We start from the raw sequence: 26,932 nt of genomic DNA, 5'->3' as shown, positions 1-26,932 counted from the left end.
GCGCATGCTCAAAATCAGAGAAAGGAAAACAGGAAGATAATTAAATGGTGCTCCAGGTGTCACTTGTTAACTGTGGCATTCCAGCTCATGGTTTTCCAAGGCATGCATGAAATCAAAATAAAAATAGTAATAATTTAAAAAAATAAGGAACTCACAAGGGAAGAAGAGAGGAGGAGAGAGATACACTCAAATGTCATTTCCAGGACTCCACAATATGGATGCTGGCTATCGATTACTGGAAATACGAGAACTTGTAAAATCCTTTTGGGTTGTAAACTTTGTGACTGAGTTGCCTTTTCAAAGCATGAGGAGCACATGGTTGGAGGGGACTTGAGTTAACCTCAGTTTGCACCTTGTTTGAGTACTGCTGGGGCCAGCAGCTGTGACCCCAGGGCCTGCCTTCTCCTGCTGCTGGGAGAGCCGTGCCAAGCTCCAGGCTCTGTATCCCTGCCTTGCCGTAGGCAGGGCTGAGCTGGTGATTTTTGGAAGGAGAGGGGGAATTGCTTAGACCATCTGAAAATGGACTAAAATCGTCTCTTGTGCTGGTTTGTCAGTGTGCCTGGCTGGCTGGGGTGCGCGAAGCCCTGCAGACAGCAGCTCCCTGGCAGTGCCTTTCCCTGAGCAGGTGGTACGTGAGCCCTGAGCTGACCCTTTTCCTGTGGGAGATGGTGGATCCAAGCCTCCTTGCCTCTTAGCAGGTCAGCGAGGCACCCAGCTGTGGTCATGGCCCTTTTCACCTTTGTAATGAGGCCATCAGCCTGCTGATGAGTGGAGTCAGCAGCAGACCTTGTTCTGTGTGGGCTTGTGGCCCTTGGTAAAAGAGGTCGTATCAGTGGCTGAGAAAAAGAAGGAATTTATCCTCTCAGATAAATTTGCAATGAGCAAATTAAGACTATTTTCTTTTGGAGCAAGTAAATGCTCTTTTATTTAGTGAGTGCTAAACCAGGGTGTGTGGGGGGTGAGGGTGGAAACAAGAACTGTGGAAAAAAGGCTTAGCTACAAAGAGAACTTGAGCTGGGAAACAAGGTTATTTATTTTAACGGGCACCCATTGGAGACCAAATGGCTGCTATGAATTTCTGCTCTGTAGGACAAAAAGCGTTGGCTGTTGGGAAATGTTCGATGGCAAATCAGACTTTCCCCTCATTTGTCTGAATTCTTGTGTTTTACTGCTCTGAATTTGGCCGCTGTTCAGACAGACGAGTTCTGTTGTTGTTTGTTTAAGCAGGTTTGCAGTTTTGCACTTGGCTTTTCTGGTCACAGCAGCATTGTCTAATAGAGGTTCCTGTGACAGATCCTGCCCCACTGTAGCTCTCCGAAGCACGGGGTCATAGAGCACCACATCCCTCCTGAAGGATGTGGGACGTGGCCCTCGTTTGCTGTAAGTACCGAGCACGGGGGTGACCTCCCCACCCTGCGGGTGGCTTTGTGAAACCTGGGTTGATGAAGCTGTGCACTGTGGTGTGCGCGGTGTCTGCTGGTGTGAAACCAAAGCTGAACAGCAGCAGCATGAAAATAAATCTCCCGCCTGCTGTGTGGCACCCTGCACCTTTCCCAGCTGGTCCGTGTAATCCGCACAGCACGCCTGAACTGTGATCCTCACGGAGAGGCCCGGGGAGTCCTCGAAGGGATCCACAGCCGCTGTGAAAGTGTGTAAGGAGTCCCTGCTCCTTCTGCTTAAGCATGGGAAGGCTTCACATCAGCTCACTGCAGCGTTTCATCCTCGCACTTGTCTTATAAAACGGCTTGTCAGCACAGCCAGGAGTGGATAGGTGATAACTCGAGATGTGACAGTTACGCTGTCTCTGCCTCCCTCGAAGTGTGTAACAAAATACATAGGCAAGAGCAGAGGCTTTGATCTGCTCATTGTGTATTTATTGCAGGGTGTTTGTCTTCGGTTTATCTGGAAGTCTCATAGACAAATTAGTCCTGGAAAACGCTTCCCTCTAGTGTTCATCTGGGCTTGTGCTGCAGCTCACATGCAAAACGTAGCAGCTTTGTCGTTTTATGAAATGTAAAGTAGCCAGAGGGATAGGACCCGGGTCACCCCGCGGGCACCCACGCTCCCAACAGAGCTGCTTGCCCCACTGCTCACCTGGTTATTTTTCCTTCCTTCCTTCCTTCTGCTGTAGGTGAACATCATCCCGATTATTGCCAAAGCAGACACCATCTCCAAGAGCGAGTTGCACAAGTTCAAGATAAAGATAATGAGCGAGCTGGTCAGCAATGGCGTGCAGATCTATCAGTTCCCAACGGATGACGAAGCAGTTGCTGAGATCAACTCTGTGATGAATGTGAGTAATGCTGCCAATGGCATTGATGCCAGAAGTTGTGACAAATTAAATTGTGCACAAAAATGCATTTGAAGGGCAAGTTTCACTGGGATTGTCCAGACGCTAAATCTGTTTGAAAGTTGAGCTGTGGATCTGACAGATGCTTAAGGCTATTACATACAGAATTAATTAAAATGTGGCTCTTGTTTAATCTGTGGGCTCTCTGGAGAAAGTCAGCTCAGCTCTAAATTTTTTTTTATCGAATTTTTGAAAAATACTTTCTTTGAAATTCATTCTGTCTGCTTTTAGGCTACTTTTCACTTGAGGAAGGATAAACTCTGAATAAAAATTTTACAGTTAAGATTTACATTAGCCTTCTGACTTCTGAACACCCAATTTAAAATAAAGAGGAAAAATTGTTAGACTCTATTTTGTCTTTTTTGAAATTCAAAGATCAAATTCAGACCTGGCTGAAGCATGTGCAAAACATTTTCAAGTTTCCTGCCTCCCAAATCAAGAGTGCAGCTATCGCAATAGAAACTGCTGAATGTTAATTTTTTAAATAAAAAGTAGCTTTTTCATCAGAATGAACATTTTCCTGCATAGCTGTTTCTGATTACATGCTTTGTCTTTTCTTTCACACACACCTCTTTTTTTAAAAAAAAAAAAAAACAAACCACCAAGCCAAAACCAACCAACTTTGAATAACCAATTCATTTCTGGGTCAACTAGGTACGCGTTTTCACTATAATAGTGCTTTTTTTGTGGAATTCATGAAAACTTTGGAGGATGCACTCTTTTTAAAAATAATTGCAAGCTGCGTGCATTGGGGACAAAAACAAGAGCCACGCTTGCTTGATCCCGTCCCCGTGTCCCCCTGTCTCTCCGCCCCAGGAATATATTTTTTGGCCACCTCTTAACATGGATCCAGAAGTGAGGAATCAGTAATCCTAAGTGCGAAGGATTTTGTCAACCTCGTCCCACTGAAGCACCTGTTCCATGGCTCCTCTCCTGCCGTGCTTGAGGATGGTCCCCTGCTTCCTTTCTGTGCCCGATGCTTTGCAGACTTGGCGAGCAGCGAGCACATGTTGTATCCTGCACATGTCCCCTCCAGTGCCCACACGCAAACTGCTGTGCCAAGCCCTGTTTACGGATGTCTTTGCTTGTGCTTTCTGCAAGGCAGGGAGCGCCCTGCTCTTGGCGTGTGGAGGGACTGCAGCTGCAAGAACAACCTGACAAACGGATAGAGGGAGATCGGTATTGATCATGGTGTTCCTACAATATTTTCCTCATCTAGTTCAGTCCAGGCAGCATTGCTAGTAAGCTGTGATACGGCCCTATGCTGCTCTCTGTTGTAATATCCCAGTTCATAGTAGAAACTGGTCTGAGTATTGGAGATTGTCAGCTTCAGAGGAAGGACTTTTTGAAGTAGATCCTGTGTCTGGGTGAGGGGGATCCTAATGGTCAGGCTGATCTCTGAGGGGTTCGCCCGTGCACTGAGTCGCTGGCCTTGGCTCTGTTTCAGGCTCATCTGCCCTTCGCTGTGGTCGGCAGCACAGAGGAGGTGAAGGTTGGGAACAAGCTGGTGAGAGCTCGGCAGTACCCGTGGGGAGTGGTGCAAGGTAAGGTGCTGTGAGCCAGGCACCCCCCACTCCCTTGTGTGTGCGCACACTGGCAGCCTCTGCAGCTCTGCCCTCCTGCCAGCGCGCGTGCATGAAGGTGCTAAACTGTGCAGAAATGTCTTGTGCAGCCTTTGTGGGTTGGCCAATCTTTCCTTTGAATTCCCATTCCTACTGGCAGGTTGTAATGGTCAGCAGGAATCCCTGCATCCAAGGGGCTGTGTTGTGCCCTGTGCGGGACGACAGGTAGAGGTCTTTGGGAGGGGAGTCTCTGGAGTGAATCTGTGTGTGCGTTTGTGCTCCCCCGCCATGTGTGCAGTTTGCTGACTTCCCCCTTTGCTTCCATCAGTTGAGAATGAAAGTCACTGTGACTTTGTGAAACTGCGGGAAATGCTGATTCGAGTCAACATGGAGGATCTTCGGGAGCAGACTCACACCCGCCACTACGAGCTGTACAGGAGGTGCAAACTGGAAGAGATGGGCTTTAAGGACACGGATCCAGACAGCCAGCCCTTCAGGTGAGCGGCCCACACATCTAGCATCAATTTAGGGCAATAGTTTGGTACTGACGCCCCCCAAAAAAGGTAGGTTTGTAGGTGGTATCCACAATGCTGGGCTGGAAAATACTAGCACTGGGTTTGAACTTTGCAGCTGACTTTGTTGGCATTCCCTTCCCTGCCTGTTTGTCTTTAAGCGTCACAGAGAGGCGTGCATTTCCCCATCCCTAACTCATTGGTGTCCAAAGAGTCTGGATTTCGTTTGCTTTCTTCCCCAGCCTCCAAGAAACATACGAGACCAAAAGGAAAGAGTTCTTGGGTGAGCTCCAGAAGAAAGAGGAGGAAATGAGACAAATGTTTGTTAACAAAGTCAAGGAGACAGAGGCAGAGCTGAAGGAGAAGGAGAGAGAGGTGGGTGTGCCAAAAACCTGTGAGAGGAGCCTAAAATACAGCCAGCATAGGGTTTTGGTCTGGGCAACATATGAATCCTGGAAAGCACATGCAGCTCTTGAGCACACCTCACCAGCCAAAGCACAAACACACACACAACTTCCCCCACTCAGAGGAGGGGACACGGGGTAATGTTTTCAAAACAGCATCACTGCTTTAGGTGCCTCAGGAACAACAGTCTTCCCCATCCTGTGTAGTGTGTAGGAGATTCATCTGCCGCTTGGTGAGTAAAGGGCAATGCGGGACGTTTTGGTGAGCATCAATGTCGGTAGACTTCACCCCGGATGCTCACCGGATAGTGCATAAAGGGGGCAGCTGGGCTGAAGTCCCCCAGGTCAGTGCTGTGAGGCCACGGGCAGCTGCTGTGACTGGGGAGGAAATGAATGGACCATCTTCAAAATTAGTGAGGAATGAAAGAGCCCGCAATGCCCACAGCCCCGTGGCAGGGCTGCAGACTGAGCCGAGATCCTCAGTGCGCTTATCCAGGGCTTATGCAGGGGCACTGGCTGCTGTACCCTGCTAGCTGGTCGGTGTCTGTAGAGTGGTGGGATTCATGCGGGAGGTGTGACTTTGGCTCCGGACGGTCCTGCTGCATGTGATGCTCAGAGGATCTGTCTCCTACCAGCTGCATGAGAAATTTGAGCACTTAAAAAGGATACACCAGGAAGAGAAAAGGAAGGTGGAGGAGAAGAGGAGGGAGCTGGAGGAAGAGATGAACGCCTTCAACAGGCGAAAAGTAGCAGTGGAAACCTTGCAGTCCCAATCCTTGCAGGCTACCTCACAGCAGCCGCTGAAGAAGGACAAAGACAAGAAAAAGTAAGTGTCTGAACTTGAGTCTTTCTCCTCTGCCGCTGGGAAGCTGAGTGGCTGTTCAGACGCTTTAATGTCTGGTCAGTTACTTAGACAGCAAATGGAAAAGGGAATTTTGGAACCCTAATTCCTACTCGTCTGACTCATTGCTTAAAGTAGAGAGAGACAGGGTCCTCCTGTGCTCGGGCACCGCCCTGTGGGAGTCCTGGTGGGTGCAGGTGGGAGGGATTCGCACTTTGGGGCCATTTCCTAAGGGCTGAGAGTCTTGTGGGGTTTGCCCTTGGCTCTGTGACGGCCAGCTCAAGTGACCCTGCGAGACGAGACATTTCCTCCTGGAGACAGCCGGGAAGGTGACTAGAAATAAACTACATCTTCTCCCCAGCAGAGAGGAGTGGGGACAAGTGTGACACGGTTGTAATGTCTTACAGATTAAGTCCCCCCTCATACACTACCTCACTGTGATCTCTGGGCTTGGGGCCCTCTTTGGAGGCTGCGCTTACTTTTTTTTTTAGAGGCCGAGCTGTAAAGAGGGAAACAGCAGCTTAGAGTGAAGATGCATTTGAAATTCATTAGAGCTCCATGCGAAATAGGGCTCCAAGACACAGTTCTACTTACGAGAAAGCTCTTTTCCCCTAAAGGCAGAATTCTTATCTTAGCTTGCTGCAAGTTAATTGACATTGTTGAAGCCAGCAAGAACATGGAGCGAGGGCATGTAAATAATGCTCTTTCAGCTGCCTGGTTGTGTAATGATAGAGCAGGAATGGGGCAAAGAGGTTTAAAAAGAAAAGGTGGGGGGAAGTGATCCTGCTTCCATTCAAGCCAGTCTTCAAGGAACAGTGGCTAGGGGCTGAAGAGTCTGAACTGCACTCTGTCAAATCTGGAACAGGCTGGTGGCAATGCTTTCTGAGCCTTTTAGTGATGAAAAGAAAAAATGACCATCAAGAATAGCAACACCCGAGGCTGCTCTTGACAGCACAGTGTTCGGCTTCACGTTGCTGATGAGGTCTTGTGCTCTGTCATTTCTCTGCTGTGAACTGCAGCACTGGAGCAGCTCATGCTGCGTACTGACATGAGAGTAATTTGTGTCTTCCTTTGGAAGATAACAGTGCATATTACTTCACCTGTTTCCTTGGAATGAAAAGTGTTGGTGTTAAAACAAAACCAAAGCACTCTCTCCCTGCAGACCTCTCAGCATGCTCTGGGCATGTCCCACCGCACGCATAGAGTCCAGAACGGTTTGTTCTGGACTCTATTTTGCTGAAAATAGGGTATAATCCAGTTAAACTCAGACATGAATTAGGGGCTGAATACCAGGGCAGCCTGGGGCTCAGGTCTGCCTTGAAGAAGGTGAGGACACTAAGCCACACGCTGTTCCCTTGCACGAGCAGTGCCGGTCGCTGGAATGCTCCGGCGGTGATGCACTGGGTGCGCTGGCCTGGTGGAAACGCTACAGCTTCCCCTCTGCTCCGTCTGGCTGCGATAGAAGTAAGTTTCCTGCGCTTTGCTGGTTTTAGGCCACCTGCAGCCATGAGCCGGACGCCCTTCCTCTTCTAGGTGGTGATTAGAGAGCAGCCACGGTCAGAAGCGGGGCCAGGAGAAGGCAGCGTACGAAGGACCAAGGGGCACCCACAGTGTGTGCTCTGTGCGGTGGGGACCCCCGCGCGGCGCTGGGGCGGGGGCTCTCTTCAGCTCTGGAGCACAGCTAGAGGACGTGCACTGTCACCAGGAAGAAAATTAATAAATTAGGGAGAGGAAGTGGCTTTGGATTGGGTTTTGGGGTTGGTTGGTTTGTTGGGTTATTTTTGCAAATCTGTGAGCTATTTCAACATGTGGTATTCGGGGGTTTCTGCTCAAGCAAGATAACAAAATTTGTAATAAAATATTCAAAGGAAGGTACCTCCCCTTGGCCTTGGCAGTGACCTGTCTTCCCAGACCCCCTCTTCATCTGGGGGCCTCAGAAGGAGCCGGGGAGGTCTCGTGAAACCTGTGTGTCAGAGAGCACAGCCTTAACCCATCCCAGGCGGTGGGTTTGATGCGGACCCCACCGACTGCTTGAGTGTTATGAGCATCTGCGTATTCCCTGGGAAGCAGCAGGAATGTCTTTGCCAGCTTTCTTATCGAAGTCTTCCAACCAAGCCGGGCTGGAAGGCAGCTGGGATTTGGGGAGCTAGTGGCAGGAGTGTCGTGTCCTCCTCCAGGACCCCCCCGGCAGAACGCAGGGGTCAGGCTCCGCCCGGGGCTTTGGTCAGCGAGGAGCCGATGCTGCGGGGGCCCGGTGTGATAGGAGTTGGGGGCTGGCACTGGGGCAGGCGCCCACCCGGGGCGGTGCCAGGGAAGGGGGACCCAGAGGGTGCCAGGGGAGCGTCGCTGCTGGGAGAGGCCCTGCAGTCCCCCAGGGGATGGGGATGCGGGTGGAGACGCGTTCTGGGTTTGTGGGTGAGATGTTGGCACCTGGGAATATATTGGGGAGGGGGAATAAAGCCAGGGATCTTGGGTGGGGGGTGGTGTTTTCCTGTTTCAAGTTTTAGGAGAGCTAGTTGAACCTTTTATCGTCTCCTTTTTCAACACAGTGTTTTTAGTACCTTAATAAGTAAAAAAAAATGGAGCTGGAAGAATTGCAGGTGTGGAAGGGAAATGAAAGTGTTGGTGCTGAGACTCTTGTGCCTGCAGCTCTCGGGCAGGTTGTGCTCTGCCGTGGGGCTCCCCGTGCCAGGGGGTGCTCTCCTCTGTGGGTCTCCAGCTGCCCGAGCAGTGTTTGCCCTTCTCTTCCTTTTTTTCTTTTTAACATATTTCGCTACGTTTTGCTTTAGTTTAATTTTCATAACTTTAATTCATGCTTTTTTTTTTTTTATGTTTCTTTCAGTTAATCACACACAGACTTTCAGGCCAAGAGTGGACTTGGTGCTTTCATGTGTTAAGTTGCTTGAGTTTCCCACCCTGTGACCCTTCTCATAACATTGTGTGAGTGGACCAAAGTGAAAGAGAAAATGAGCATCTTCGGTGGTTGCGGTGTAACGACTCGCTGTTATCTGTACAGAATTTATCAGGAGGTTTTAAGGAAGTAACCTTACCATGTACATTTTGTTAAACAAAGTCAACTAATCCCTAAAGTAAGATGTTCTAAACCCAGTGATTGAGCAGCTGTGTATAAAGTGACCATAACTGTTTGTCTGAACTCATCCACCAGCTAAATACTCGCTTTCTAGATTTATTTTCTTTTTAATTGGCTAAGGTGGCTGCTTGAGGCTCATCTGTCTTCCTCTGTACATGCACAAGTGTGAGGAGTGGTATGAAGAAAGCTGAAACGTTTATTTTTCTAACAAAATTCTTGATTTGAATAAGTTTTTAGAAATGGGTAGAAAAACACAGTACTTTCTGCCTGGGGAATCTTAGTCAGAGTAACCCTTATTCCAGTGATTATATATTTTAATCCTGAATTACTCTAAACACTTTCTACATCATTTATAATATATATATATATATATAAAAAAAGAGAGAGAGAGTGGTTAATAAAATTCATGGGACAATGTTTTGAATTTTCTTTACTGCTAAAGTAGAACACTTATATAGAAAGATTTTTTCATAAGAGTTTGTTGTATAATATGGAACTACAGGATTTGTGTAACTTTTCAGTTGTCATTTACCAATGTATTTTACTGTTGTGGAAAAACTATTTAAGCGGTCATCTTTACTTTTACTCTAACCTTAAACTTATTGTGTGCCTAATAAGTAGAATCCCCTGCTCTCGAGCTATGCACTGTATTTATGCTGTTGGGCTCTATTCCTCTTAGCAGGTGCTTCCTTTAACACTCCTCATGCTTAGAAATCGTGGCCTTGTTTTCCTGAGCGACTGACCTTGGAGGAATAATTAGGATCAATATTATTTTTTTCCATTCAAACCATTTTGTGATAAGGCAGGACGATAACTAAATAGAAACTAAAGAGCTATGTTGTCATGGAAAAATAGTTGGACCCAATTCCATCCATCCATCAGATAACAGGCTAGATGAAAGCAAATATTTTATATTAACCCCCACATAGTGTCTTTGGAGTTTATAAAAACACTGGCTGGCTAAGTGTTAGTTGTGAGTGTGTGCATTTTTATTTAGTTATTAATGTTACAGGATTTCTCTGATAGTTTTTTTTTTTTTTTCTTAAAGATTTGTCTTTAAGCTGTCAGCAAATTCCTTACTTGACTTGCAGGTGGCGGTGCACGGCCTGGCATCCGAGCCCTACGACTCTGTGCGAGGGTAGCGTTTTGCAGGACTTGAAAATGAGGTTCTTTAACTTGCATATCCTATTAAAGCAGCTTTTTTTTTTCCCTCTTTCTTTCTAAATACATTCTCAGGTGTTAAACTGTTTTCTTATGGCCATTGGCCTTTTCTCTGGATATACTGCAAGTCATGTCAGTGTTACTTGGTGCACGTAAGAACCTCACGAAGAGCTCACAGGTACCTTTTGGAACAGGCCGTTTTTCAAAGACTAAAAATTATGTGCACTTGTTAGGAGTCTGCTGAAAGCCGGACACGTAATTTTTAAGGCTGTGCCTCCAGGTTAGGTGTATTTTAAAGAGTAACTGTCAAACGTTAGGAGGGTTAATGTGTTTTTCTCAGAGAACCGTACGAGGAACCCAACCTCCTGTTACATGCAAGAAGACAATTGCGGCTCACTACTGACTCCAGTCCAGACATGTAGCAAATTAGCGGCAGGATTTTCATTTCTGCTAATGAGAGAAACTCTGGTGCACTAATTGCACAAGTAAGCAGCGCTATTTGGTTTGTTGTTGTGCTTCTTGAGGCCAGTGCTACGAAAGCTGGGATGAAACAGTAACTGGTGGTACTGGGTAAGCAAAGAGCTGCGTCGCCATCGCTTTTCCAGTCGATAGCTTTCTCCCGATCTTGTGCTGCTGCCAGCAAGATCCATGCACGTCACTTCCATCTGCCCTGGCTCGTCAGAGATCAATTCTTTTTTCCTAGAATAACAGGTAGTTACAAATAATGATAACAATGGAAGAGTAAAAACCTTCAAATCCGTGGGCATTGTGGAGAAATTTCCAGCTTTTTCTGATGAAGACATTCAGAATGTATGTAACAATATTTTAAGATGATGATTATTATATATACAACGACTTTATGTTGTGACAAAGATACCTTTTCCTTGTAGTTACTTGTTCTTTAGAGCAGTTGACATCATAATCGCCCCGATGGGACTCAGTCTTTTTTTTTTTTTTTTTTTTTTCTCTCGTACTGATTTTTCCTTTTGGCTGCGACAAGGTTTAAGTATGTGTTCTATAGGGTAGCTCTGTATCTTACTTTTATTTAACAAGTTACAAGTGCATGGTGATGCTAATCTCACTCCAGTCCGAAGATTTACATCTCATAGGCTAGAAGTGAAAGAAAAACCCTTCAGAAATGACTGAAGCTGTTCAGTTACGTGTCTTTCCACTGTTTTATACATTTATCTGTAAAAGGTTGGTATTAATGGGAAAAAGTATCCATTTTTTTTAATCATTTAAACATTTACCATCATGTATGTTGTCTACTTTCTAATTTAAAATGTGTTTTGCGGGGCTCTAAGCTCCGTGGGCTTCGCATCTGGCTGTGGTGGGTGCCCCGGGGGTGGAGATGGGGTGGTTCGGAGCAGGTGGAGGTGACTTGGGGACCTGCCCGGGGGGCGGCAGCCCCTCGGACGCGCTGTGTCCGTTCACTTCGTCATTCCAAATGTGTTGGGGTTTTTTGTTTGGTGTTTTTTTGGTTTTTTTTTTTTGACTTTCAGTTCTTTCCACTCACTTTGTACTTTTTTTCTTTTATTAAATCTCACATGTATTTTGAGTTTTTGTGGTGTCGTTTATTTAGTGGTGGATTTCCTGTCTTACCTAATGCCTCTCTGTTGAAATAATGGCGTGTGATGATTGGAAGCTTACCAGTCACAGGATGTTTTATGACTATTGGGAATGTTCAAAAATAAAATTAGCTAATTAATTAACAATTAGCTAATCGTACAGTATGCCAAAAAGCACCTCATCTGTAATCTGGGGAGAAATTCTAAGGTATTAATTCAACTGCCATCCCTATTTGGGCAAAAGTTGCCTTTAAGCTTGTTTGTACTTCCCCTTTGGGATCTGGTGACTGAGCGGGTGGATTTACCAGCAGTTTCGCTGTTGTAATGATGCCCAAAGAGGTGATTTAAGGGTAGGATGGGAAGGGAGCAGAGATGGAGGGTGCTAGTTTCCGAAGGGTACTTCCAAAGCTCTATGCTTTTTCTGGAGAAGCACATCATACACTTAGATCAAGGCCAAAAAAAGAGCAGAGCTTTAATTTGGGGTTCTCTTTTCAGAGCTGCTGGAGCTCTCCCTGAAGGCCTGTTCTTGGTGTCTGTTCCGTGGGCCATCGCTACGTGTCACGTTATGTTCAGTTATCTTCGGGTGTCTGTGTCTCTCGGGTTTATTTTGGTATTGGACTGAGATCAACGCTGCATTTCAGGCAAAACCACCGAGTGGAGTTTGATGCCGGTGTTTGCTGAAGTGGAACTTCTCATGAGAGCTGCTCCTGCAGCCCCAGTTTCAAGAACAAAACCAAGTCGGTGATACTGGCTGCTTCTGAAATCTTCTTAGAAACATGCAGTGGGACTGTGCTGTTGCTGCAGGAGTTGGCTTGTGTGCCAGAACTCTGCTTTTTGTATATAATACACAGCTTGCGTAAAAGGCAGAGGGTGGTTCCGGTCATCTTCTGTGCAACCTCTTTGCATCCCACCTTCCTCCAAGGCCGGGAGGGTTGTCCCCTGCGGTACCGTGCTGTGCGGACGCTGTACGTCCCCCTGCAGAGCGCTGCTGGGGACAGTGGCTGGAACTGGGGTGACGTTGCCTGTAGTGGTCACCGACAAAGTGCAGGAGAAAGTCTGCATCTGCACTGGGTTAGAGGTGTCGCTTAAGCCCATTAAATTTTTAGGATAAGCCTATTCTAAGGAAGGATAAGCCTTAGTGGGGACTTCACAGCTGATACCAAGTGGTTTGTATGAAATGTTTTACAACTTTCCCATCCCAATACTTTTTAAAGCCAAATTAGGAGGCCACAGAAGACAAAGTGCATTCAGGTACATGCGAATGGGGAAACTAAGGTGGCAGAGTGGCTGGTCATCTTAAAGGTGGGGCCACCAGCTGATTCAGGATGATATACACTGGGAATTTTTCCACAGGAGTGGAAAAATTCAAATATCATGATATGATATTATGATATCAAATATCACTGATATTTGTACAAAGCTCCTAGAGATGCTTGCAAGCGCACGGGAAGTGCAGAGGGTTGTTACAGAGGCAGTTGAGCGCTGAGGTAGATGCTCTCCGTGTGCTGCAGTTCCAGAGATGAAGCCCGGTGACACAGGCCCTAGGACGTGTTGGTGCGTTCCGTTCAGGAGACAACCCAAACCCAGCCTCGTCTCCTTGCCCGAGGCTGCTCCATGGGGAGACCCACGCGGCTGAGAGGGACGTGGCCGGCCAGGCGAGGACAGGGCAAAGGCCTGGCTCGGGCTGCCCGTCATGGTCGGCGGCGCCTATGGTCTTGGCGGGGCCGGAGGCGCTCCCCACATCACCCCATCCCGCATCTCCATAGCACAGGACTTCTCGGGTTTTCCCAGTCAGTGCTCTTGCCTCATTCAAATTTTACATCAGTCCTCTGATGACCAGTTCCAAACCAGGTCTTGGCAGCCGTGAGAGTGTCTCCAGGCTGCAGTGGTTCAGACTGGCATGTCCGTACCCAGCCCCGCGTGCTGCCAGGCGGCACGTGTTACGTTTGTACTTCGACCTCTCATGCTGTCTTTATGTAATGTAAATAACTGAAACTTAAACACTGATTCTCTTTTGTTCTTTCTGTAGCTTTTTTAGTCTTCCCAGTGCGTGCTCCATAACATCAGGAAGACATGTTAATTAGAAGATTTATTAAGGCCAAAACATCTCATGCAGAAGAAATTAATTGGTGCTTTCACCTTTAAGCTTGCAATATATTGCACAGAAGAGATTAAATAGCAAGGACTAAGATGCACCGTATCTTTTGATTGGGAAAAGTTTGCTTGATCAGGTTTCTTGATAAGGTTGAAATCTAAGATACTTGCCAAAAGATAAATTGCTAATTAAGGCTGCTGCATGGCTTGCACTAAACCAAAGCGCTAATCTCCGGGCGCGAGCCCGTGCAAAGCAGTTTGCACTGACGGGATTTCGGGGAGAGCAGGGACTCAGCCGGGTTAGCGCCAGGCGAGTTTTCACTTGCTGCTTGTGCTGCTGCTGGAAGGGGGTTTCCGCGTGTCCTCTCCTCCGTCTGGCTTTGGGGTGTAACTGGAGAAGCAACTAACGTCCCTAATTCCGCTGGATTCTCACGTTTCTTAGCAATAACTCTTCCGGGCAGCTTTTTTTTCCCCATAGACTTACGGGTTTTGTAACCAAAATCCCCCAACCCTCGTTTGTTCAGTTGTCCCAGGGCTGCAGAGAGGTGTCTCACCGCTTACCCCTCCGCCCCGAGCTCCCTGCCCACCTCCCCGCTGGCTGCCTGGGGTCGGTTCCGCTGCCTGGCCCGTCCCCGCGCCGCCACGTCTCCCGCGCTGTGGTGGGGTGAAGGGAACCATTCTGAAGGACAACTAAATGTTACATGTTAATGGAGGGGAAGCGGTTTAAATCTGGAGACTCAACGTTCCTGGTCATGGGTTCTGTGTTTGTGACTGACTTCCCCTTACACAAATACTTGTTTAAAAAAAAAAAAAGGGGAAAGAAAAAAAGTGTGCTGTCTGTGCCCCTGTCTAACTTCACACGGGAACAGGGAGAGGCCCCGGTTGATCTTTGTTTTAAAACAACCTTGTAAATGAATCTCAGGAATGACCTGCTTGTACCAAAGCTGGGTTTAATAAAAACAAAGCTGACTTGTTTAACAAACATCTGTTAAAACCACCTTTTGTGTGTTAGTTATGTTCACTGGAACCACAGAGTGCTGTGTCCAAATTCACAACCCTCGCTGTTATTCCAGTTTCTCTCTGTTAACCCCCTTACCCTGTGTATCTGTGTTTAGTGTGATGTCCCTTGTGTGTCCCTATACATTTGGGGGGGCTGCTGCCAGCAGACCCCCCCTCCCCTTCCCCAAGCGGCTGTTTGCCCCCGGGTGCCCTAACACGGTGCTGGGGGCATAGGGCCAGCAGAAGACCAGCCCTCGGGCAGAGGTTTGGAGGACGCTCGCCCCCCGCACCGCCGCCTTGTGTGGGGTGACCGGGGTGGGACACAGTCTGGCTGTGAGCAGCGGGGTGGGTGACAGGAGCCCAGGGGGGTTCCCGCTGAGCAGGCTGGGTCTCCATCACCACCCAGGAGTTCATTGAGACCGAGAGGATGGTGTAGAGGCACTGGCTGCCGCAGGCACTGAGCTCCCGTCCCCGGGGTGCGTTGTACCTAACAGTCACCGAAACCTCTGGATGCCCTTGGCATAAATTAGAATTTGGGAATAAATCTTGGTGAGTAACAGGTGTGTGGTCTGAAAATAACCAAACTGGGCACATGGGGAAGTTCTGGAAACTCCTGCCGCTTGCAGGCAGGAGGCACTAAGCCCCCTGACAAGTGTGTCCACGCCACACGGCTCGTCCCTGCCTGTCCCCGCTGCTGCAGCCCGCGGGGCCGAGGCATCATGGCCATCAGTGGGACCAAGTGAGAAGCAGCCGGGGTCTGACCAGGCTGTCTCTCGGGGGTTCAGGGCTGGAAGTCCCCCTCTGGTGGCTCTGTCTGCCTGTGTGTCTGTTGTGCCTGCGCCAAGCAGGAGGAGAGCTGGGGCAGGCGGTGTCCATCGGGCTGAGCTGGGCAATGAGACGCCCTTTGCTGCTGCTTTGATGGCCGTTTGAAACTTGCCTCTGTTCTCTCTTGAGGCAAATTCCCTTGGCAAAACTTTAATCCACTTTGGAGCTATTGTCAAGTTAGATTCCCATCCAGACAGGTGAATTGGGTCTCCCTGCCCCCAGATTGCTCAGGAGATTTGATTAAGTTCTCTTTGCCATGACCATTGTTTGGTCACCGGTGGGATTCAAGTTGCACGCCTTGCCGAGGAAGAGCGAGGGGAAGCTGCTGAGAACGGCTGGGAGTTAATGCATCACTCGATCCAAGTGCACTTTTCTGCATTCTTAAAGAATTGAACTGTAAGTACTCGTCAAATTGAATTTAAAACACGAAAGACAATTAGGAAAAAAATCCCAAACAACCACATAGAGGCAACCCCACAAAGGAGATATAAAGGCTTTATACGTGTCTGAAAGCACTTGGTACCGGTGATGTGCCGGGGTGGGCTGCTGTGGAGGGGCTTCCTGTGCCCCCGCTGCTGGTTGCTGTGAATCGCTTCTCTGCGTTTCTTTGATGTATCAACGAATTTTGTCAGAAACCTGTAATACAGTAAAATGACGATTGAGTATTACTCTTCCCTCTGCTGTTTTCTTCTATCTTGATCAATTCTCTGACCACAGAAGTTTCTTTATTTGTGCAACTGTGTAAATGAACTCTTCTTCTAGGTCATCGCACGCCCACCGTAAGTAGCAGTGCTGAGTCAGGTTTATTATCTGAAACGCGGTGGTGAACGTGGGTCCGCAGTGAGGCAGCTTCATCCTTCCTCGTAATGGTTCTCATTAATTTATCTGTGACACGTTTCCTTTCGGTGGTGGTTTATGAATCGGAGATGCGGTGGTAACTGGAGATAACTCTAAATTGCTTTGCTGTTTCTGAGGATGATTTAATGTTTAGTTTATGTCTTGGTTCTGATTCAGCATCTGAGCAGCAGTGGTGTCTGCCAGGAAACTTCTTGAAGGACGAAACAATTCCATGGGTACTTAGCGTAGGGGATTTCGGATGTAACTGCAGCTTTGTTTACAGGGTGGCGTTAACTTCAGGCATCTGGAAATCTGTCCTGGAGTAAGGCAGCAGCAGAGGGAGGCTGGGCTGGAGAGAGACGGGTGCCTCGGGGTCTGGGCTGGAGAGAGACGGGTGCCTCGGGGTCTGGGTTGGAGAGGTGCCTCACCTGGGCTGAGCCTCTACCGGGGATGGGCTCCTGCTATTGCTGACATGAATCTCCCCTCACTTCTCTGCCGAGGGCCGGGGAGTTGCGCTGGGCTTGTGCCCAGAGATGGGGAGGAAGCAGCCGTCCTTACCAGGTCAAGATGGGGCACCCTAAGAACTCTTTGAAATACTCTGTGAATGTTCTCTGGACTTTTACAGGGACTGAATCTTCCCCAAAACAGCAATCCTTACAAAATTAGCCCTAAATATGTCTAATCTCTGCGAGCACTTGCTGTGCCGGCTGATCCTGGCTTGTTCCTGCCAGTAACTGGTGTGTAGCAAAACGGTTATGGGACCCCCAGGGGTGAGTTTAGCTGCAGGTGTCTGCAGCGTGCAGGCTGTGCGCCGTCCAGGCAGGCGCAGAAGTGGGATATTCATCACCTGTGAAACTCAGCTGGGCAAAATGCTTGCTCCTGTTACTGCTGTGACCCAGGCGTGTGGTGTGTTGGTCTTGTTACTGGTACCTGTCCAGGTGGAGAGGGGAAAGATGTTACCAGCCTAAGACTCTGTTCTGCCAGTCCGAAGGGAATTTGTGCAGCTCTTGCTGTCAAAAATGCTTTTTCTGTGACAAGAATGATCCCTTTGCAACAGCAGCTTTGCAGCTTGTTCTTTAGGGCAGGAAGCTCCACTCTTGACGATGACGGGAACACAAAGGTAAGCGGCACTTCTAAGCTGCTGAGACCAAGCCACAAGCGTTAGCTCCTTTATGGTATCTCCGGCACGGGAATGGGTGTGCAGGAAGGACCTGTGCTGCCAGAGAAGCAGCAGCATGTCCCGGGAGAGCAGCCAGGCTCCAGATTTACTGTTCCCATCCCAGTATGGCACCTCGCACCCTGACTGGGAACACAGGACTCTGGTGGGCCTTTCAGCACTGACTTCATCTTCTAGAATTAACCCCCTGTTAACGTATCCTTTTGAGTGTTGATCATACAGATGTGCAGAGGTTTGGAAAAGCGGGTTTGTTCATGGCTTGTAACGTGTCATCCAGTTTATGGGCAAGAAACCATGTTATGTAGGCTCAAAGCTGGGGGGAGAAACATCACATGTGGTTGTTGTGGTATAAAGTTACAGTATGTTAATTACTGCGTGTGGATTGTTTCTGCTAGCACTTCCACTGGTTAACGCAGCTGGTGGAGGTGCTTGAGACAGGGCAAAGGGATGGGAGGAAAGCAGCACCAGACACACACCCCAGGTTGACCTTTGTGGGCTTTTGGCTGGACTCTTCAAGCAGCACACCAAGAACGTGCAGACCAAACTTGTATTTTGTGTATTGAAAACTACAAAAGACAACTTGCCTCCTTCAAAAAATCAGGCAGTCAAGTCACAGCTTGTGATAGAAAAGGAAGGTGCTGCACTGGGGGGAGAGGAGAGCCCTATTACACAATCAAAACCCCAGTGGTCCATAGGCAGGATGAATAAATATGCTGCCGCCTGTCCGCCGGCTGCGCAGGTACCTGTTGAACCTCGTCTGGTCTAAAACTGGGCGCTGATTCCTGGTCCTGTGGCATCCCCGTGCCAGGGCAGAGCTGCCCTGGCAGCACAGCAGTCACAGGTTGTGTTGGCTTTGCCTGGCCTGGTGGGATCTCCTTCAGCGCTGGTTCAAGTCACATCTGCTCACACGTGGCATCTGCAATGAGTCTCTACTACTAAATGTTTCTTTCTGGAACACTTGGCACCACTTTCTTTGCGGTTTAAAAAGAAAAGCATGGCTTTTTCCCTGCACACACACAAAGCTCGCTCTGTTCTCGGTGCCAGTTCTGGCAAACATAATACTTTAGGAAGCATTATCTGTCAGTGGAGCTGCGCGGGACATCAGTCCTGCTCAGCCCGGTGTTCGGGAATTCCTCTCCTACAAGGTAAGATGATGAGCAAGGGGAGGAAGGCCAGAAACTTTATTCCTGCGCTAATGAGTGCTGCTGTAATGCAGCGTGAGGGTCTCCTTGCTCCTGTCTCATCCCTGTCCCATATTTATTTATCCTGTGTCATTAGGTGAGACACCTGCTCAGCATTTAGCCTGTGCCGGTCCCTATGAAACCCTTTCCTGCTCTGTGACAGGACTGGCAGGTGTGGTGGTGTTATTCATCCAGTACTGTCTGGATTGCACCTTCACACTAGGATAACAATCACCTGAAAAGGCTGGCCCTATTGTTTAAAACAAGAACAGAAACATAAAAACCTAAAGAAAACACTTATCTTAAAAGAATGTGTAAGGCTGATTTTAAGAAGTGCAGTAGAGGTTTAAACTGACCTTTGTAACTTATAAAAATGCTTTGCTATGGAGATTAGCAGTTAATAAAATCTAATGTGGTGGTGGGGAATTAATTAAAGGCATTTTGTATTGTCTAGTCTGGTAAAACAGAATAAATTCAAAAACCCCTGAATGGCACGTGCTGGTTGGTGAGGGCCCAAGGCAACAGTGATTGTGGACAGGAAGCGATTTCCCACGGCTGTAGGAGCTGGGATTGGGTCTGTAATGGTGTAAGCAGGAAGGGGCACAGACCTCAGACCTCTGGGATTCCAGAGTAAGGCCCTAAGAAAAACTGCAGGGTTTGGTTCTCAGTCTTCTCACTGTGAATCCAAACCTTGGTTCCACCTGAGGACTGCTCTTACCGAGCCAGCAGCGGGAGCTCCCCCTTCCTCGGAAGCAGCTCTTCTTCACTCTCCCATGGGGCAAGTCAATTAGCTCTAATTAGAGAGCAATGGACTGAGCTGGATGAAAGGCTCAGTCTGTCGCCCTTCATCACAAATAAAGTTAACGCATAAAGTAAATTCTGAGGTGTTTGGTTCTCCCTGGTGCAGTTCATAGCCTCCTGCGTTGGACGGCTGCCAGCACATTAACTCTTGAGCCACACGCTCTTGGCGGTGGATGATTTCAGTGCTGTTTGTTAACCCCTAAGGAAAGATGCAGGGTTTTTGTAAGTTGATGATAAATTACTCTCTCTTCTGGCCACTGCTCCTGTATCTCTGTAATTAGAGGGAGGGCAGGGACAGGCTGCACTGGATGCCTCCATAGATGCATATCGGCAATATGTGGGTTGGCCTTGGTGCAAAACGCTTAAGCAGGAGCTCCTGAACTCCACAAAAAAGGTGGGCAAGCACTCCCTCTTCTCAGGAGGGGACAACAGTCCAGAGGGACGGCAGGAGGCTGGGTTATTCCACACAAATTCAAGACCACAAAATGGGTCGAGGGTAAGCTGCCAGCCTGGGTGTTCGGCCTGCCAGGTATGCTCTCTTAAAAGGTGTGTGTTTTATGAAACCAGAGAAAAGCTTTAAAAAAACCAAACCAACCAACCAACAGAGCTTGCCTTTAATGTGTGTCATCAGAAGCCAAATTGATTGTATTTTAAGAGCAATGTAACTGTACTTGGAAGTTTTTGTAGTGTTCAGTGGGAGGCTGGGGACAGTGGGCAGGTTTTTAGGTGCTCCCGGACGCTCCACTGGGAGAGAATCTCGCCTTGCGCAGCAGGCAGGGGCTACCTGCGGCCGAGCAAGGGGGAAACCTGCCTTCCCTGCCAAAGGCAAGGCCCTCTCCCCGATCCCAGCCCTTAACTGCAGTTTTATTCCCTTTTGTTGGCACTAGCAAGGTCTGCAGCAAAGGCAGAACATGGACACGCGCTTCTCAGGCGGCTGCTGAAGTGCAATGTTGGTTGGAAATACACGTGCGCTGTATTAATTTATCGGTGTTCCGGCCTCAAGATTTGTGACCAAAGGCCATTTTGATTCCTACCTGTGCTTTTTTTAGCAGATCAGTAATAACAGGAAACCATTCAGGAGTCAGCCTCTCCAGCTCCAAGGTGATGATCACCAAAACCAGTGTGGAGCCCTTAAACTGCACTAGTTGGTGGCACGCCATACAGTGCTGTAGCTGTTTGGTCAAGAACGCGACATGGCGGGAAGGATTCCTCTGAGGCAGCCCATGTAGTAGATGGGGCCCGTTGGACATCACCATGGCATGGAACTGGAGAGAAGATAAAGTATATATATATTTAAAAAAAAAAAAAAAGCAGAGGTCAGTGAACTTTGTATGTTTTCATATGTTATCAACCAGAAATAGAGACTAATTTCATCTCATATCAGGAAAACTAAAGGGTTCCCGCTCCCTTTTCTTTTTTTTTTTTTTTTTTTTTTTGGTGTTCTGTGTTTGTACTTGCCAACCACTGAACTGGTTTTTTTGAGCTTATAATGAATGTACAAGGTCTGTGTTTCCTAACAATTTCTGAAGTTTCTACGTTATCCAGATTGCTATCCAGGAGATTCAGTTCAGGCCAGCAGATACGAGTAGAGTAAAACCAATAATAATGACTGCGCTCTGAATTTGCTGAGGAAACAAGCACCTAAGAGAAGCAGTTTTCACAATCAGCAGCCTAAGGTGGCTTAATATTTGCACATAACTTTAAAAAAGGGATCCAGGACGTGTTCGTATCACATGATTTTTGCCTTACTAGTACATGATCGTTTCTTGAAGACAAAGTTTAATTGTTTCTATCAAATGTTTAGTAACTGCAGCGTGAACCAAGTGCCAGATTGGGGTAGCCTCATTGCCTAAAACAAGGGGGAATAATTAGTGGGATGAAAAGTAAAATGGTTTAAGAAAAAACCTGTGTGTGAAATGTAGCAAAACTCTGACAGCTTTCTATGTACAGTATTACTAGAATGGAAATAGTTAGAAATATTTTTGCAGTGTGTATTTAAAAAAATAAAAATGGCGTATAGTTGTGCATTATGAGAATCTTTTTAACGTCTGTTTTAGTTGTCCTTTAAAGATGAAAGTAATTTTTTTGAGAAAAATGAAAGGTTTTAAATATTAGAAAATTTTAAAAATAAATTTTAAAAAAAATCACTGTAACATTCTTTAAAAGACTTGCAGATCGCTAAGAACAGGTAGTTTGCAAAGCATCTTGGGGAAGGATGTGTGGGGGTGTGTGTGTGTGCATCTGTGTTTTCTAGTCTTATTTGATAATGAGCTGTTTCTTTAAAGAAAAAAAATCAGCAAAACTTAGTGCTTACAATGTTTAAGAAATCCATTGGTGTTGCTGTGTAAAAATCCCAATGAAGCTTATCTAGTGTAATTCTTTCCATTCTCAAGATCTCAGCTGGAGAGCGTTTACAGCCACTCTGCACTGCGAGCATCTTCACCGATGGTATTACCTGTAAAAAAAAAAAAAATAAAAAAAATAAAGAAGCCAACATCCTGCACTGTGTCGTGTGTGTTTCTCTGCATAGCGAAGGGATCTGACAAGTTTATACACATCCCAAAGTGGTGAGCGGAATGCTGGTTCAGGAGGCCGCTTTCCTGGATAACTCCCATCCTAAATGGAGACTGACAGGCGCTCGCCACAGGGCAGCTGGCTACGAAGCCAGCCCGCGGCAGGAATGATGCTGTTCACCTCCCCAGCACCGTGAAGCTCCTCAACGCTGCATCAGTGACACGCGTTGCCCGCTGCCAGTCTCATGAGTTTTGCTCCTCTGCCAAGGAGGCGGCTTCCTATCGGTCTGTTTTATGGGGCCTTCTGTGGTCGTCTTGTTTCCTGCGGTCATGGACTCAACTTCTCATTTTTAGCTGAGGGGAAAAGAAGAATAAGCTCCGTGTGATGCATCCTAAGAACGGCGATGAAGAGCATTGCACCGCAGCAGGGGGTGTTCGACGAGACCTGCGTGTCAGACCCCACCTCCTCGGTTTCCTGTTCTGTTTCAGAACAGAATGAAGGCAAGTGGAGAAATGCAATCTGAAATAGTTTTGGCTCATGTTTGTGGATGTCTGAAGGAGTCTATCAGTGGTTGCTGATTTTACATGCTCACCTTGAGGTGCAGAACTGAGTCGTTTCCTCACCAGGTTCAGAAACCAGTTTTGACTCTAAGCAAACTCTTCTATTTTAAGCTTCCTCTGAAGAACCTCTGTCTGTCTTGCCTACCTTACTCTCCCAGGACCTGTAACAAGGGACTACGGCACTCTGACGTTGTGCGCACAAAACTCTGCCTGTGCATCTTGACTGTCCCCCCGTCCCCCCCACCCCGACTAAGCTTTACTGTGAGCCAAGGATTCTGGATAGAGGAGAGACGTCTAAGGGCAGGAGGAGGGAAATGCATCCATTACATAAGCAAACACAAGTCCTTCATCCATAAAGGTCACAATTCATGTAAACAACGATGAAACAGGACTGAAAATGTTACTGTCGCCCCTTACGGACCACTCAGGGTAAACAAGTTAACGTTTCCTCACGCCCAAGTTGTTGAAAGGCTTGGAACAACTTGAGCACAAGAGGTGAATTTATTGTGTTTAAAATTAAACACAGAGACCTCATCGTCTTCATTGGTTTTTGCTGCAAGGACGAGGCAGGAAATTGCTATGCGCTGAAGATATTTTAATTGGGCCTGAAGGGAGAAGAAGAAAACGCTGAGTAAGGAAGATAAGATAACAGTCTTGGGGAAAAATAATTGTCATTCTGCGACAGATGCAGAAGTTTCAAGCTTTCATTTAAGTTACAGTTGCTTCTGAATTAGTTTAGCTGCAGAAAGATTCATTTGAAGCTGGAAATAGAGCACAGAAATCCAAAGTGAAACAAAATAAATCCTCTTGGTGCAATTTTTATTCATGTATCCCACAATTTTTAGACTATGCAATGCCACAGTATTTACAATGCAATGTTATTCCTTTTCTCAGATGAAATATTAATTAATATGCGTTTGCCAAATGGTAGTATGGATCTAATTGAGAGCTGCAAGGCGCAGTTCAACTCATAACTTTGCTGTTGCTTCAACGGCAGAAAATGTTAGCCCCGTGGTTTGGTTAAAAACAGTAGTTTCAAAACTAAAATATTAAAAGTGATAATGCAAATGTTTTCTGTTTAGCAGAGACAAGCAGATAATGAGTTCTTTGTACTTATCACAGCATTTGGACTACAACTCGCACAAACACTTTTTCCGAGGACTGTAAATCAGTAGAACCTCATCAGACACTGGAGTTCACATACATGGATATGTGCTTAAAAACCTTCTCCAGCAAAGACCCTGTCTGCTCCCTAAATCTGCTGCCAAACATAGTACCTGCTTTGTGTATAAACTGATTACATTCCCCTTACATCCCCAATCAGTAATCTAGCCAGGAAAAAGCTGACAGAGGTTCTCTACCTTCACTGGTGCATGTAACCGGTTAAGGATGCTGGTAGCTAAGGCAAATGTTTCAGGGTAAAAATGGAACCGAGAGCTTATTTCTGCAACCCAGAGAACTGCTTTCTTGTAACACGACAGAGAGGTATCTGTGCCCTGAGGGGAAGAAAAAGTTAGAATACACTTAGCGCTTTGATGATTTTGTTAACATATCTCCAAAGGAAGACTCAAATCATTCTAAGTAAGTGCTCTAATTAACATTTCAGATGTCTGGAGGCTTGAAATGGAGAAAGTTGTGGGCTGTGTCTGCAGAGCGAGGGCAAGGGTGAATTTCGGAGCAGTTTAAAGCACTCATTGGTGTTGCCCACCCAGTCAGGCTCCAGTGGGATGCTGAATGTACTGGGCTGCACTGGAGTTCTGAATGGGGAAGCACCCAGCCCTCCCCTTGCACAGCACGTGTGAGCCACCAAACCGAGCAAGCTCTTACAAATGAAGTGCTGAGTACGTTCATTATTACGTGAAGCCTTCGAGGCACCATGTGTTTCATTCCCATGGCCTCCACAGGGAGAGAGAAACTGGAGCTGGGAGCAGGTTTTGATTTACTCTTCAAGAGTTCTTTTTTAACAGCCCTTGAATTTGCTTAGCGTTTGGACAACAGAAGGCAGGTTTTTGACTCCCCCAAGGCACAATGTACTCAGTTTTTTCTTTCTGATATTTTATTTGAAGATGCATTCAGGTGAGAGGAAGGACTTTACTGTGGCTGCCGTTACAATGTCATGCGTGACCCATGGCACGTATTTGGACATTATTGCTGACCTGAAAGGGCCAAGTAGCTGCACAGAACAGACAACATTTACCACCAGTTCATTTAATATTACTCATTACATTATCCCTGTCACTATTTTGCTTTATTTGGTAGTAAAAATACTTGGTAAAAAATAGCATTTCTACACTATTGCAAAAAAGAGACCAGGCTGGCAGGGCACTTCTGTGCATTTCTTCCATGGATCCGATGCACTTCACAGGAGCAGCTGAGCGTAACTGTCCCCGTTGTGCGCAGAAGCCAGTAAGTGTTGCAGCTTCCTAAGGTGGCAGATAGACTCGCCTCAGCAGCTGGGAATGGGACTGCATTTCTGTCAGGCTTCAGTGAATTCCCTCTTCTCCCATATGAATAGATGGGACTCAAAGATGGTGTTGAGCACAATTAGCTCTAACGTAACATCTTTATGGCTTTATCATCGTCTGCTCTTTCCTGCTCCACTCGATTTCCCAAAACTACTTGAGTCAAAAAAAAAATGCAAAGCACCTGGTTTACAAGGGGCATTAATAAGATGTAAGATGGGACAAATACAGGCCCTCCTCCGCCTCCATTCCTTAAGCTTAGTCCACACGGGATGATTTTTGCATTCAGGTGGATTAGATGTCAGGACCAGAGCTGCATCTGCAGAGGCCCTTAGGCACTCCCAAAGAGGACAGGGGAGAATATCTTCAGGGTGAGATTCTGCTAAACTGACACTTTCCAAATCCTAGCCCCTCTGGCTAAGGCATTTTCCAGGAAGAAGGTGAGTCTTGAGCTCTCTGGAGGCCCAGGGCACGTGGTGGCAAGGCTTTGAGGCAGTTTCCCTGATGGGAGCTGCTGTCAAAACCAAAAGAAGAATTACAAAGCAACATCCCAGCTCCTTGTGCTGAGTCTGATTTCCTCTCGTGATGCTTTTCCAACGCTGAGAACTAAGTTGGGAGGAGCCATACGACTTGTTTGTTTGCAGACAGAGCAATCCTGTCATCGATTTTCCCCAGGGGAAGCCCATGATGAAAGCAAACATGTCAGATGGCTAAACAACAGTGCAGTCAAGCTTTTTTCCTCCCAGGCTGTGGAAAGGCTTGCTTGAGTAACCTTGGGTCAAGCAGTGTGTATTACTCCCCTTACCTTGTTTCACGCATTCAGCTCTCATTTGGTGTCTCTTTAACAGCAGAAAAAAGATGTTACTAGATATAACATTTCTGCTTTTCTTTGTAGAGTGCTGGATGTGGGTTTCCTCACTGGTGATTTTAGGAAGCTCACACCATTATCTCTACACGTCCATTAAAAACCCCAAAGTGACATGAATCCTCTGGAAACTGTTCGACTTTTCTAAAGCTGAAACTGTGTTGTGTGTGTTTCACTGAAAGCAGGACTTTGGGGTGATCTCGTGGGGAATGGCTCCACTGGATCATCAGGTCACTGCTCTCCCAGTCCTAACCACTTGGCACTTCCCAGGTGAACATTGTCTCAGCCCATGTGGGTCTGTCTCACCTGCACAGAGATCATTGTGTCAGGCAAAGCCGTACGTTCCTGGGATCAGGATGAAGTTTTGCCACGGTGCAAAACATGGTAACCTTCAGCATAGCCCCCAGCTCCACCCCGTCCCCTTTTACTGGCATCAGTTATTGCCTCAACAAATGCACTGCCCCATCTGGACACTTGCCATGTCCAAAATACCCTTTTGCTGCATCCACACCACCCCCAACACCTGTCAGGAGCTGTTTTCCTGCCAGACACTGGGAAGGATCCTTGATTTTGTGTTTCATAGAGCATATGCACCCCTGTCCCCTCCCAGGGCTGGGCTGCTCTGCCAGCATTTGTGTTTCACCCCACGTTTGCTTCCAACCAGGGTCTCTCCACCTCTTGCAACTGCTCTCCTCAGCTTTACCCTTAGCTCCTTGTTCCCTTTGTTTTTCTCATGCAGCATTTTCTGCTGGGGAGCCAGTTCCAATATATTATGTTAAACCTTTTCTTGTTCCTCAGCTTTGTCTGCCCACACACGACTCCCTGTTCTCTCACTAGACCTCTGGGTTATACATTTTTTGGTGCTAATTTACTCTATTAGTCTACAAATCTTTGGATACAGTACAGCTCTGAGTAATACTGTGGCAATGTATAAATAGCAAAGTGACTGTATTTGCTGAACACCTTGTCCTTAAGCTTCCTGACTCACCTGGAGACGCTCAGCTGGGTGTGAGGGAATGGCCCCATCCTGTCATTACCGGCATGTTCCCAGCCCTGTGATACACCAGAGAGTGTGGTGGGGGAGATCAGAAACACTTCTGAAAGTCCCATATCAATCCTGTCCACATT

The 26,932-nt window shown here is 47.2% G+C and overlaps 2 protein-coding genes across 5 annotated transcripts in view; one reads left to right on the top strand and one right to left on the bottom strand.

Annotated features, from left to right (window-relative positions):
* SEPTIN8 (septin 8) overlaps positions 1–9,126 on the top strand; it is a 34,475-nt gene extending 25,349 nt beyond the window's left edge. For all 4 annotated transcript variants that reach the window (XM_054217478.1, XM_054217477.1, XM_054217476.1 and 1 more), the window contains exons 5-10: positions 2,132–2,293; positions 3,798–3,894; positions 4,241–4,409; positions 4,667–4,799; positions 5,464–5,654; positions 8,512–9,126. In XM_054217478.1, coding sequence (XP_054073453.1) covers positions 2,132–2,293; positions 3,798–3,894; positions 4,241–4,409; positions 4,667–4,799; positions 5,464–5,654; positions 8,512–8,515 — 756 coding nt within the window. In that variant the 3' untranslated portion in view covers positions 8,516–9,126. The remainder of the gene's footprint in view (positions 1–2,131; positions 2,294–3,797; positions 3,895–4,240; positions 4,410–4,666; positions 4,800–5,463; positions 5,655–8,511) is intronic.
* Positions 9,127–19,395: 10,269 nt separating this feature from the next.
* CCNI2 (cyclin I family member 2) lies at positions 19,396–26,125 on the bottom strand. Its single transcript, XM_054217607.1, is given in 7 exon segments — positions 19,396–19,602; positions 20,438–20,668; positions 21,718–21,858; positions 23,008–23,082; positions 23,839–23,973; positions 25,292–25,453; positions 26,111–26,125. Coding segments are annotated over 7 exon segments (966 nt in total).
* Between the last annotated feature and the right edge of the window lie 807 nt (positions 26,126–26,932).

Source organism: Rissa tridactyla, chromosome 11 (genome assembly GCF_028500815.1).
Source record: "Rissa tridactyla isolate bRisTri1 chromosome 11, bRisTri1.patW.cur.20221130, whole genome shotgun sequence".
NCBI classification, from domain to species: domain Eukaryota; kingdom Metazoa; phylum Chordata; class Aves; order Charadriiformes; family Laridae; genus Rissa; species Rissa tridactyla.
This window is presented reverse-complemented; position numbering and strand designations above follow the sequence as displayed.